Below are 12,197 nucleotides of genomic sequence, written 5' to 3'. Positions count from 1 at the left end.
ATGTATGTAAACCATGATTTGATCAACTAGACATATTTAAGCCTCAAAATTTTATATAATTCTACAGAAATAAAAAAGCCTGTTCAAATTAAATGATATGAAATGTTTTTACTATGAACTAGCATACTTTCTAGCTATCATTCATTAATGAATTTGAGGAGCTAATTCATTATAGAGCACCTTAAAAGGATAGAAAGAGACCAAGACCTAGATTCAGAAACATACACACATTATCTAATACAAAGCATTTCTTTATTTGAACCGTTAATATAATGGTATTTTCTATTTTTCTTCAATGATAGCATTTGATGAAGCAGATTTTATATTGACAGAAAAAAAAATTTTGTTAATTCATGTTTACTGTAGTTTCTAAATTGCATTAGAAACATCAGCAGGCCCAGAGTGAGCCAGCTTCCTTCTATACTGGAAACCAAAGCTTTTCTCCCTCTCTCTAGCACAGTTTGTGCTAGAAGGGACCAGATGGGGGAGATTTTCTTTACTTCATTTGAGGTTTTCAAAATGAGACACCTTACTTCTAAGATTATGGTTTCCTGACAAAAGAAAGTCAAATACCCATCAGTTACCTATTGGTCACCTAGAATTACTAAAATCTGTGGCCTTAATCAAAGATGGCAGTAGTTCCTCTATTATAGTGAGCACTGATATAGAACACTTATAATAAACAGTATGACCTATGTACCCACAAGACCAAATTAACCTGAAGAAGTGTTAAAAATTCACAAGTTATCTACATCCTATATTTAGATATCAATAGACAAAACTGTCTCTAGCAGGTTAACTTCAGTGGTTAGAGCACAAGAGCTAATGAAGCCAAGATTATGAGTTAAATTTCCATGTGAGATTTGCTTTGTCCCATGGCCACAAATTCAGTCCCATCATTTCACAAATAAGTGCTACTTGTAACAAAGGTGCATATGAGGATGGTTCCATACAAATCAATCACTACTATGAAATTGGCCATATTTATATCCTAATGGTGATAGGTCAGCCACATTGTCCTTTTCTTTGAAGAACAGTATTATATTATGCTACAGAGTGAAATAGTAAATTGTGGAATCATTTATGCCCCAGAATTTGAATTAAGTAATTCAGCTAACCATATAATTAATTTAGGTTTCCACTTGGCTTTGTCACTGGAGGAAAGTTTCTGTTATTTTCCCCTCATATCCCCAAATCATATATATAGAACTATTTATTCTATTTCCAGGAGTCAGTATTAAAGGTCCCTGTGAACTCTGCCTTCTGTGAAGGTTCAAATCTGGTTCTCACTAGAGCTTTCTGTGATTACTCCCAACTCTTAGCCTCTGTTTGCTCATATATAAATAAAATAGTTGGACTAATTAACTTTCAAGCTCCCTTGGAGTTCTAAATTTGTAATTCTATGACTTTACTCCCCACACCATTAAATCAAAATCTCCTTGAAATCAGGACCTATATCTTGGGACACCTTGGAGGGTGCATGACCCTGACAGAAGCTTACTGAAGCCTTTTGGATATATTTATTATCGAAATGAGAGGACATTTCAATGGAATGTCCGGTCGAAAGTGCCTTCTTTAAAAAGATAAACAGAGGGTTGTGGTCACCAAAACTATCAATTTAGTCCATGTGGTCACTGAATACACTTTTCAAATAGCATATAATGCTACATAAATCTTTGTATTAAGGCAAAAATTCAATAAAAATGCAATCAAAGTGAATGGGGATTGATTGCACATAAATAAGCAAGAATCTATGTACAGCAAACCCTGGGATATTCCCAAAATGAAAAGGATACAAATTGTTGAATTGTTGAACAATGAGAGCTGTATTACATTTAAACAATAAGCAACTGTCTTTAAGCAGCAGCTCCAAAATAGATGCCTGTTATATAGAGCAGAAAATTCATGATTATATTTACTGAAGCCTCAAGTGAAAAAAAAAATACAGCAACCACCAAAAACCCAGGATCAAAATAGTCCCAAATTAATAGAGATACTCTTTGGGTCTTCTGCTTTCTTAAACATGTGCGCGCGTACGCGCACACACACACACACACACACACACGCACATTATTTGAATTACTGATCAATTACAAACCTTGCAGGGCAAATGGAGCATCTCAAGACTAATAAGTTAAATATTCTATTAGCTTATTGGTTCCAGGTATCAGTAAAAAATACCACTGAAAATATTCATTTAGGTTCTATATAGAAAACATGGAAAGGTAATTATTTCCTCTCTCATGGTAAACAGTAAAATTGGGTTGAATTACTTAGAAATTTTCCCAAGTCCATGTTAATGAGTGAAGGCACAGAACGAAAGAGAGGCTTTATTTTTTTTAATCATTCTAATATTTTCATCTTTGTTTGAAGGGAATATAACTACTAGCATAGATTTCCTAGATAAACAAAACAAAACAAAAACACCACCACAGAAGTAAAAACATTCAATGCAACTCTTTGGTCTGGTGCCCACTTCTCTTCTGTCTTGTCCCAATACATCAGCCTTACAATGAGATGGATTCAATGGTGAACATAATACCAACATTTACCAAACGGAATTCTCCCGGCTGACAGCTGCTCAGCCCCTCCAGTGAGGGGACACAATGAATGGTAACACGAAGGGACTGGGCATATAGAATTTTCACTGTTCAGAAGTCCAAGATAACAGTTTCACATCACAAGAGGACAATGTGAAGGAAGGAGGAAGAGACCTTGAAGATTCTTTATGGGATTCGATGAAACAATGTGCTTCATTTGAACTCTCCAACAACTATAAATTTCTGAAGTTTCATATCAGGCTTTCCAAGCTTTTTAGATTTACAACTAGAAAGACTTCAAGACAGAGACATAGCCTTGCAAAGCCATCTTGTTCCTTTGGTTACTTCACTTGCTACCTTTCCCAATTATGTGGCCAGATCATTATCAGATTCACTTTGGTTCTTGATGTACAGGATGATGCATTAGTAAAGTTTTAAACTATATAAATCCTGTTAAGTAAGTGAAGAAACCTAATGCTGCTTGACTTAAGATAACCAAATTGGAGTTTTCTTCCTATGGCTACTTGAACACAATTTTCAAATGAAAGACAAGAGGTTAAGCTTCCACCAGACACTATGAATTTATATATGAAAAAAAAAAGATGACTCCAGTAGGATGGGCAATGAAATGTCTCAAGGAAGTAAATTATAAATGCAACATGGACTCAAATTCATCAATTCTCTGCTTTGTGTTCCCCTTTTTAATTTTCCGATAGGATATTGTGTTGTATCTTGAATAAGTATATCTGGAAATATCATTCTTCTTCCCCAAGGCTGGGAGCTCCTCTGGTGTCATAGGATGTGAACTGGGGCTACTCAGAGGGGAGTCGTTACTGCCATTGCCTTCCTCCTTGAGGTGAGAAGCTTCTCCATTTCCTTTCTTAAATTCAATCACCCGTACTTCATCTTCTTCATCATCGTCACCATCCTCATCATTATCTATCTCCTGCTCACCATCCTCTACTTCCTCATCCTGTTTGGACATCATCATTCTATCTTTGTTAGGTCGTTGAGATTCCAGCCATTGCAAGTTAGCTTCTGCTTTTGCTACCTGGAATTCTTCATTTTTCCTAACTCCACCACCTCTTCCTTCTGGAAGTCTCTCCATGCCACCTTCCTTCTGTCTGGTTGTTTCATGGACTTTTCCATGGGGAGGAATCTTCTCCCACTGAAGTCCTGTAGTAAAATCAATTGGGAGATGTGATGTGCTATATTCTAAAATATCTAGCCATTATTATCTATCATACCTAGAGATAAAAAATCTAGTTGGGGTGGAAGGGGAGGAGAAATATATTGATTTTTTTCATTGTAACATCAATGTCACCAAAAAAAGAAAGTTGGCTTTTGGGGGAGGAGGGGGTAAGGGAGGTTTCACCTCTGATAAAAAACTGGTTTTTACATACCTCTAAAGTCAGTCTCCACTAAAAGACCCACTAGGTCCATAACTAGGATATTTTGTGCAAAAGCACAAAATCATCGAGCACTGTCCATAAAGAAGAGACAAAGATTCCATTCAAGTGAATTAAACAAACATTTCTATAACCCCATGGGCTGCTGCAGGGAGGCGGGGAACAAACTCACCCCAACGTGCCATCTGGTGGCTTCCTATTTTTACTAATCATTCTTGCTAACAAGATGCTAAGCTGTTGTTTTTTTTTCTATCTGCTAAAAATATGTCAAAACCTCTAAATTCAGCACCCTATGTATAAGCCCTAGTCACCTACCCCTAGTTTTGGTTTTTCTCCCTATAACTGATCATAAAAACATAGAGGTAGATCTAGAAGGAACCTCAGAATATATCTAGTCCAGCCATTTCCCTTCATTTTCTAAATGAGGAAACTGAAGCCCAGAGACCCAGATCACACAGGTTAGTAAGTACTAGAGACAGAATTTATACTTAGATCCTCTATATCCAAAGCTAGCACTCTTCCCACTGTACCCCATTAATCTTTGCCTGGTCTAAACTAACTGGCTACAAGAGTCTGAAGCAGGAACACAAAGACACGGGATAAAATTATGGAGTCAATAATTTTAGTGACCCATAACAGCTAGCCCCAAATCAAATCTAATGCCCAATTCAGCTTGAAACAGCAAATTTACTTTCTAAGGGAACCACATTTTAGGCCAATTTCAGTGTCATAATTGGGATATATTTATAATACCAAAACAGCCAGTTGATCTGGTCAATTCCATCAAAAAGCTTGTGAGGGGGTTAGACTAGATAAAAGTGGAGATTCCTATCAACTCTAAATTGATGATCTTATCTGTATTCTTCAGTGTTTTCCTATTACCTTATTTCTCTACTCTCACCCCCAAATACCTGGGTAAAAGATCATATTCCCATAACAATGGCTAGAACATGGTTTCTTTCCCTCATGAGGAAAGTTCCCCCCCCCCCAGTTTTGAATTACATTCTTGCCAAACATTTTTTAGCATTTTTCTTGTTTATTTTAACATATTTTTCTCCATGGGAAATATGATAGAAAAAAATCCATACCTCTAGACTTTAAGACAACTAAATATTCCCCTAAAAAAGGAAATAGATATTTTGAGAAATGTCAAGAGCCCACCTACTTTAAGAATCCAAGTATTGCTTTCTTATTTTACTATACCAATGTGAAAGTCAATAAATAGCAACATAATGCTTCCAACAGGATTTGCCAATAAGAGCTTTTCAGAAAGAGAGACGCTACTCCAAATGCATTACTTCTCTGTCATCCAAGTACCCTGAATGTTTGGAACTTTGTGAGAATGAAGATGAGGAAGAAAATGTTAACCAAAAGGGGAGTAATCTGCTAGAAGACTGGATTCAATAGAAGTCCAGAATATTAGAAATTAGTTTTGCTATGGGACACATTGCCTTGATAGTCAACTGCTCAGGAGTCCTTTGAATGGCAAAGTACTCTCTTAGAGAGGATATAAGACCTTCAAATTAACTCTGAAGAGCTGAGAGACTTCCTGTTGTTTCTGCTTCCTGAATCCTTCTCTCCTTCCTTAAGCCACGGTGTGGTGCATGCTTTTCTCCCCCTCCCAAGAGCAATCACTATCTCCAGTCATCACTCAGGTTCACTGCAGGTGCAATCTCCCAGCATCCCCCAGAGAGCCCATTCCATGCTGCTTCACCCCTGAAAATGTGGTAGACTACATTTAGATGGCTATCACATCCTTGTCCTTGTTAGCACAACTCTATTTTAAATGATGCTCTAATTTCTCAACAAATGGCCTATTCAGTGTTTTGCCTGTGGGGTCCTAGGTATTAATTAGGGTAAATTGGCTAGGCACTAAAAGCTGCCTGCAACTTTGAGATAAAATGCTGGTGGCTGAGAGTCAGGGTCTGCAAAAGTCTACTTAATAGATTTTATTGTGCACTTATAAGGGAGCATGCCTTGAATATAGATGTGTTCTTAAGCAGAAGAGGCTCCTAGAGCCTGTGTGTGTATCCGAGTAGTGAATTTGTTGAAATAGGAGGTATGATGATATTTTTTAATCTTCCCACCCACAAAGAAGCTGGTCATCCTGAGATATTTATTTGACAGGATTTATGTGACTATTTTGAGCTGACCCTCAAGAGCCTCCAAAATTTCCACAGAATTCTATGGTTATACAGTTACTCCAAATTATATGTCAATTCTAGACTTGCAGGGGAAGCCAAATTAAAGATCTATTTACATTCCATTGGATATATGCTACAGATTTTGAGATTGTGAATGAAAAATAAATGTCACTTGAATGGACAAATATCATACCCTTCCAGTACAGAACATTTCAGTCAGCTATACTAATCCATTCAATCTGGGTCTTGAACTCCCTGGGATGTTTTCTAAGGTGGAACTGACTGATAATTCATGACTGACTTATCTGCCTCCAGCAGTCTGAAGAGTTTGGATGCATTTCCTAAATTGCTTTTCTCCCCCACGCATACACCCACATATCCCTCCAATAGCCCATGCAAAGCTGTTCCCTATATACAGTCACAGAATATTGTGTACAAAGTGTGAGTTCTCATTACCATCCTCTGATGTCATTTCATCAGCTCTTGTTTCCTTGAGGGAGAAGCTTGCTATTCTCTTGTGAACAGTAAAGTTGTCCTCCTCTGTTTTTTCTTAAGAAAGATACAAGAAGGATACAAGAGTCATGACAGTTGAAATGGAACTAAAATTATCAAAAAGCCCAAACTAGATGCTTCTCTGTTTTTATGACTAAAGGTCATATTTTCCTTTTCCAAATAATTTCTCAAAAAATTCATTATATTTCAGTGTTCATCTGACTTCAAATGTCCTTGCTTATTATAGAAACATTCATTCTGACATTCTTAGGCATGTTGTCATAGTTAACATAGAAAAGGAATCATTCTGAATCACCGGATTCCATTATCTGTCTGGATATAAAAGTTGCTATTCTTTACTATTCTAACAAAGTGTAAAAGAAGATGTCATGTGTGCCTCCAAGTTTTCAAAATCGAAATAAGCAAATTCCTTTAAATGATACTTTACCCTTCTCGATGTTTCTTCTCTTCAAAGACAAGCCAAATCATTGCAGATCATGCTTGCTCGAGAATATTTGCTTTCTTCCAGATTTCCTTTGGGGAAAGAATCTTCAAGACTTAGATCTGCATCATGGCATTTACTGAGGTCATCAGGGATGAAAACCTCATCACTAATTTCAGTGATCTCTTTTTCAGGTGACATGTTGCCATTGTACTCAGTCAGAGTGGATGCCTTTGGAACTTCTGTCATGATTTTCCGGTAAAGACCAACTAAGTTGTAACCTTTTGGGGATAAGTAAAAGGAATGACTCCCCTTGGTAGTTATTTATTTCCTTCTTTAAAATCCTAGAATCTTCCTGGCAAATCTAGGAGCAGAAATTTTAAACTTTCCTGCCTGTCTCACTATATTTTTCTCCAATGCTTAACAAACTTCTTTCCTCCCCCTTAACGTATCCTTCCCCAAACCAGAACACAGAATAAAAAAGCTGGAATTTGTCTTAGACTTAACAACCTCTTCTTTGCACAAGAGTAGCCAATCAGTACCCTCGTTGTTGCTTGGTCCTCCCACTTGCCCTAATTAAGCTGCAACATTTTTAATTTTACGTAAACATCTGAAGCAATCAGCCTTTTGTGTTAGCATACAGAAAGTGCTTTCCAACATGGCCGGCCCTGCAATGAACCAAGATTTGTGTCCCCTTGTAATAATAGTCCTTTGTCATTCCCCTTGTAACAGGACCCACAATTGTCCCACAGCTTTAATCCAAAAAGAATGACCACCTTAAGCCACGTTAGTGCTGTGTAAACCAGCTTAATATTCCAGGCAGGTTTTGTTCTAGTAAACCTCAGATGCTTTTGAGTAGACAATGGCTTCTTTTCTGGATCACTGAAGAATAAAACCAGATTACACAGTGTTGGCCTTTCATAGAGGTGTCCTACACAGACACCAAAATATACTGTGATTTGGGGGCTTTACAAAATGACCTCTATTCTTCCCCTAACATTATTACTTTTAGCTACATGCTGATACAAAAAATTCTATAATTCAAGTAGCATTTTGTGATAGTGCCTTCCCCCAAAAGCAGCATCATTTTTTTTGGCAGATTAAATGCATCAGGATCTATGTAACATGCTTTGTAAATTTTAAAGTGCTATGTTACCTGTTTTTATTTTATTTGTGTATGTATCTGTTATGAATGTGTATGTAAAATATTCACATAGATAAACACATATCATATCATATTATGTCACATATGTGTGTATGTATGTATCCTCTCCCAATAGAATGTAAGCACATTAAGGAAAGGACTACCTTTGTATCCCCAGGCCTAGCACAGTTCTCAGAGTAAAGAAGGCACTTAATGAATTTTATTGTCCTTTACATGTTTGGTCTGTGTGGGCAGGTATTTATGCCTTTTCTAAAACTTTCCAGCACACATAGCATACCATTTTGCACAAATTAGGTATTTCATAGACATTGTAGAATTGAAACAAAATGACCTCATAGGTCCTATATCTGGTACTTGGCAATCAAGATTCTTATTGGTCTTTTGAAAGCCTACATAAAGAGTAGCCTCTCTGAAATTTTCTAATAGTCAATTTCATCATTATCTATTCATCCACTTGCATATTTGTCTCCACAGCTATTTAAATTACTCTTGTACAAGCACTGTGCATTGTTCCGCAAGAGATAAGGAGACCTAGCTGACTTCCTCACATCCCTGTACACTCCACATGCCCAGGATATGCTCTCTCCTTACATTAGAGTCCTTCTCTTCCTTTTAAGGTACACTTAGATATCAATCTTCTGCATGAAGCCTTTCCTAATTCCCCCAGATTTCAAGGGCCCTCTCTCCAAATTACCCTGTATTTAGCTACTTTGCATATATTATATTTAATTATTCTATGATGGTTTTGTAAATATATTTGTTGTCACTCTCATTAGGATAGAAGTTCTTTGCAATCAGGTGTGGTAAAAAACAGAAGTTTTACTGAATTCCTTTGAGAGTTGAGCACATGCTACTGAAGCGACTTTTGAAGGACTCCCTTTAGGGGAGGAGACCATGACAAATGGACATGCTACTGATGCTGCCTGGAGAGCTAGCCAAGCACACTGTGTCCGAGGGTACCAACTTCTGGGATGCCAGCTTAAAAACTGAGGGAGGAACAGAAGTTCTCTCTCTCTGGCTTTTCAACTTAGCCCATGGCCGGTGCACACGTTTGTTGTTCAGTTCTGCTTCTCGGCCCCTGGCAGGTAGTTTGGGATTTGGTGAGTTGTATAAAGGAATATAGACTAAGCTTAGATCTAAGATTATTCATTTGTATTTCTACTTTCCTATTTCCCTAATTTGTATCACTTTTTGTTGTCTAATTAATTCCCAAGAAATAAAAAACTAATCCCTCACTGATGAAGCTCAGAGGCTTCTTTTTCTTAGTGGTCTGGGAGTATAGATAGGACTAGATAGATAGATAGATAGATAGATAGATAGATAGATAGATAGATAGATAGATAGATAGATAGATAGATAGATATGGTTGTATGTATATGGGAAAAGTTAAAGTTAAAGGGGAGTTAATGCTTGTACTAGCAATTTTAAATCTCACAAAGGGGTTGTTTCAGTCATTGTTACTTGGATCCTTGGTTCTTCCCATAATGGCTGCATATAGCAAGCACTAAATACTTGCTCATTGATTGATTGATTCTCTCTCCTTAAGGAGCTTAACAGAAACTAACATGATATACCAAAGGTAGTTTCCATGGCTTTATTGTGTTCCTTTTCAATCAACCACCACTTGATTTAGCATCTCATATTATAGGAGTTAGGTAGTAGTAGAGTTAAAGCTATAAGAAACCAAAAATGGCACTAAAGTTGTTATAACTGCTCCCTATTTTATGATGAACAAACTTAAGTCAAAGATGGAATATATATAATTATATATAATAAACTTGGTCTTCTGAATCTCTTCATGTTCATCATTTTTACGTCACCATATGATATTGTGTTGTTGTTGAGTCATATCTGACTCTTTGTGACCCCATTTTGAAATTTTTCTTGGTAAAAACAACTGGACATGGTTTTCCATTTCCATCTCCAGATCATTTTACACAATGAGGAACTGAATCAAACAGTGGTAAGTGACTTTCCCAAGGTCAAACAGCTAGTATGTGAATGAGGTCAAATTTGAACTCAGGAAAATGAGTCTTTCTGATTCCAGGTGTAGCACTCAATATACTGTACCACCTTGCTGCCCTATGGCACTATATGTACTTATATATTGTGGCATTTAAAATTATATGTGGTTGCCTTATTTATGTCAGAAGTTTAGGGAAAAATTAGTGGGGTGTCTCTACTATATTTTTTACTTATAAATTAGAAATTTAGTACAGTTCTTGAGCAATTAAGCATTTATTAAAGCATACCAAATATTATTAAAGAGATAACACTTGGCTTAGAAAGTTAACAAGCCTATCTAGCCTACTGCTCAGTCTGGGCTTCTTCTTCCTCCAAGTCCTCCTCTAGGAGCACATCTGAGAGCATCTCTGAGAGTGGAAGCTTCCTCTGGCTCCTAAGGAGAGACGGCCCTTCCACACTGCTCAAAGCTAATTGGCTAGCATCATTCAAGTCTATTGGTTTACTGGACTTGAGGATGGTCCATGAGCAGAACTTGCTGAGGTCAGAGTTCAGAGAACACACCCCCTGAGGGCCAGGCTGTCAGATAGGTGTGGTTTCAATCAAGTCAACTTTAAGTGAGTTAATCAGCAAAGTCAATCCAATCAATCTTAATATTATCCTCTCTAGCGGCAGCTCTGGGCATCCCAAAACCCATTATTCTCTCACAATACACACACACACACACAGACACACACACACACACACACACACACACACACACACACACACACACACACACACACATATATATCGACACACACATCCGAGACCTGTGATTTCTTTGTTGTAGCAAACTCTCAATGAGGAATGTACCTACCAATTTAACTTGGGAACTATTCCACAACTTATAGTCTTACACAATTCCCTGGTACACAAAAATATTCTGTTACATTCATGTAACACAGTCTATTTAGTCATTTCCTCAACAGGTCAACACTTTCCTTTTAGGGTTTTGCTGTCCAAGGTCTTTTCACACAGGATCACAGGGAAGTCAGAGACCTTCTACTTCAGCCCCTCATTTTGCAGATGAGAAAACTGAAGCCAAGGAGAGGTTAAATGACTTGTCTAAGGTCACATGGGTAATGGCAGAGACAGAATTTGAATCTGATTCTTCTGTTTCCACTATACCAAACACACATACCAAGATTCAGTGATCTTAGTTTTTATAAGTACTCTTCTGGGAAAGGCAGTTTTGTGCACAAGCAACTTAAGTTTCATAGTCCTCCCTTATCTTGCTCCTACCTTACAGGATTATCATGAGGATTAAAATAAGATAATTTTTGTAAAATGCTTTTTAAATCTTAGTGCTATATAGATGCCAGATATGACTATATAAAGGCTACCCTTTATCTGCCTTTCTTCACCCTTTCACATCCTTCCTGCATTTGGAGCCCAGTAGAGAAAAAATACAATTCACTTTACCAACTTCCTCCCTTAAAATTCCACATTTTAATATTTTTCCAGCTTTCTAAATATTCCATATTAATATGAAGGATAGAGAAAGGATTACAAGTGTTTTGTCAGCATGTGCTTACATGTGCAAGAAACTGTTGATTCTGTGCTATAGGATGGTGAGTGTCAGGTCAATAATTTGCAACTTCTAAATCTCTCTCTATGTGTATGGCACAACAGAAAGATTATTTATTTTATTTTATTTTGCATAGGTGTGAGGGCACCAAGGACAAAAAATAAAGATAACTGGCAAAGAAACTACCTAGCACTCTGTCAATAAAAAGGTAATTTGCTATCCACTGTCTGTTACTAACTGTAGCTTAGAAACTGCATCACTCTTTGCATAAATTGTTATTAACTCAAATGTTATCACATCCTCCATGTGGTGATAGAACATGAGGTAGGGGAGGGGGTGCAAAGAAAGATGACTTAATGACATAAAGTTGGAATTCTTTCACCAGTCATTTCTCTTATTTTATATTGCAAAAACACTAGTATGAGATGAAGAGTGCTTATACCATGGTGGCAGTGGTATAAGAAGAGTAAAAT

General features: G+C 37.1%; 1 protein-coding gene across 1 annotated transcript; it reads right to left on the bottom strand.

The window, feature by feature from the left end:
- Positions 1 to 233: 233 nt before the first annotated feature.
- Positions 234 to 7,526, bottom strand: ERMN (ermin). The gene is given in 4 exon segments (XM_043997770.1): positions 234 to 3,716; positions 6,550 to 6,642; positions 7,029 to 7,063; positions 7,065 to 7,526. Coding segments are annotated over 4 exon segments (870 nt in total). The 5' UTR covers positions 7,277 to 7,526; the 3' UTR covers positions 234 to 3,186.
- Positions 7,527 to 12,197: the final 4,671 nt, after the last annotated feature.

Source organism: Dromiciops gliroides, chromosome 3, assembly GCF_019393635.1.
Source record: "Dromiciops gliroides isolate mDroGli1 chromosome 3, mDroGli1.pri, whole genome shotgun sequence".
Lineage (NCBI taxonomy): Eukaryota > Metazoa > Chordata > Mammalia > Microbiotheria > Microbiotheriidae > Dromiciops > Dromiciops gliroides.
The sequence above is the reverse complement of the archived record's forward strand: the minus strand, read 5'-3'. Positions and strand labels throughout refer to the sequence as shown.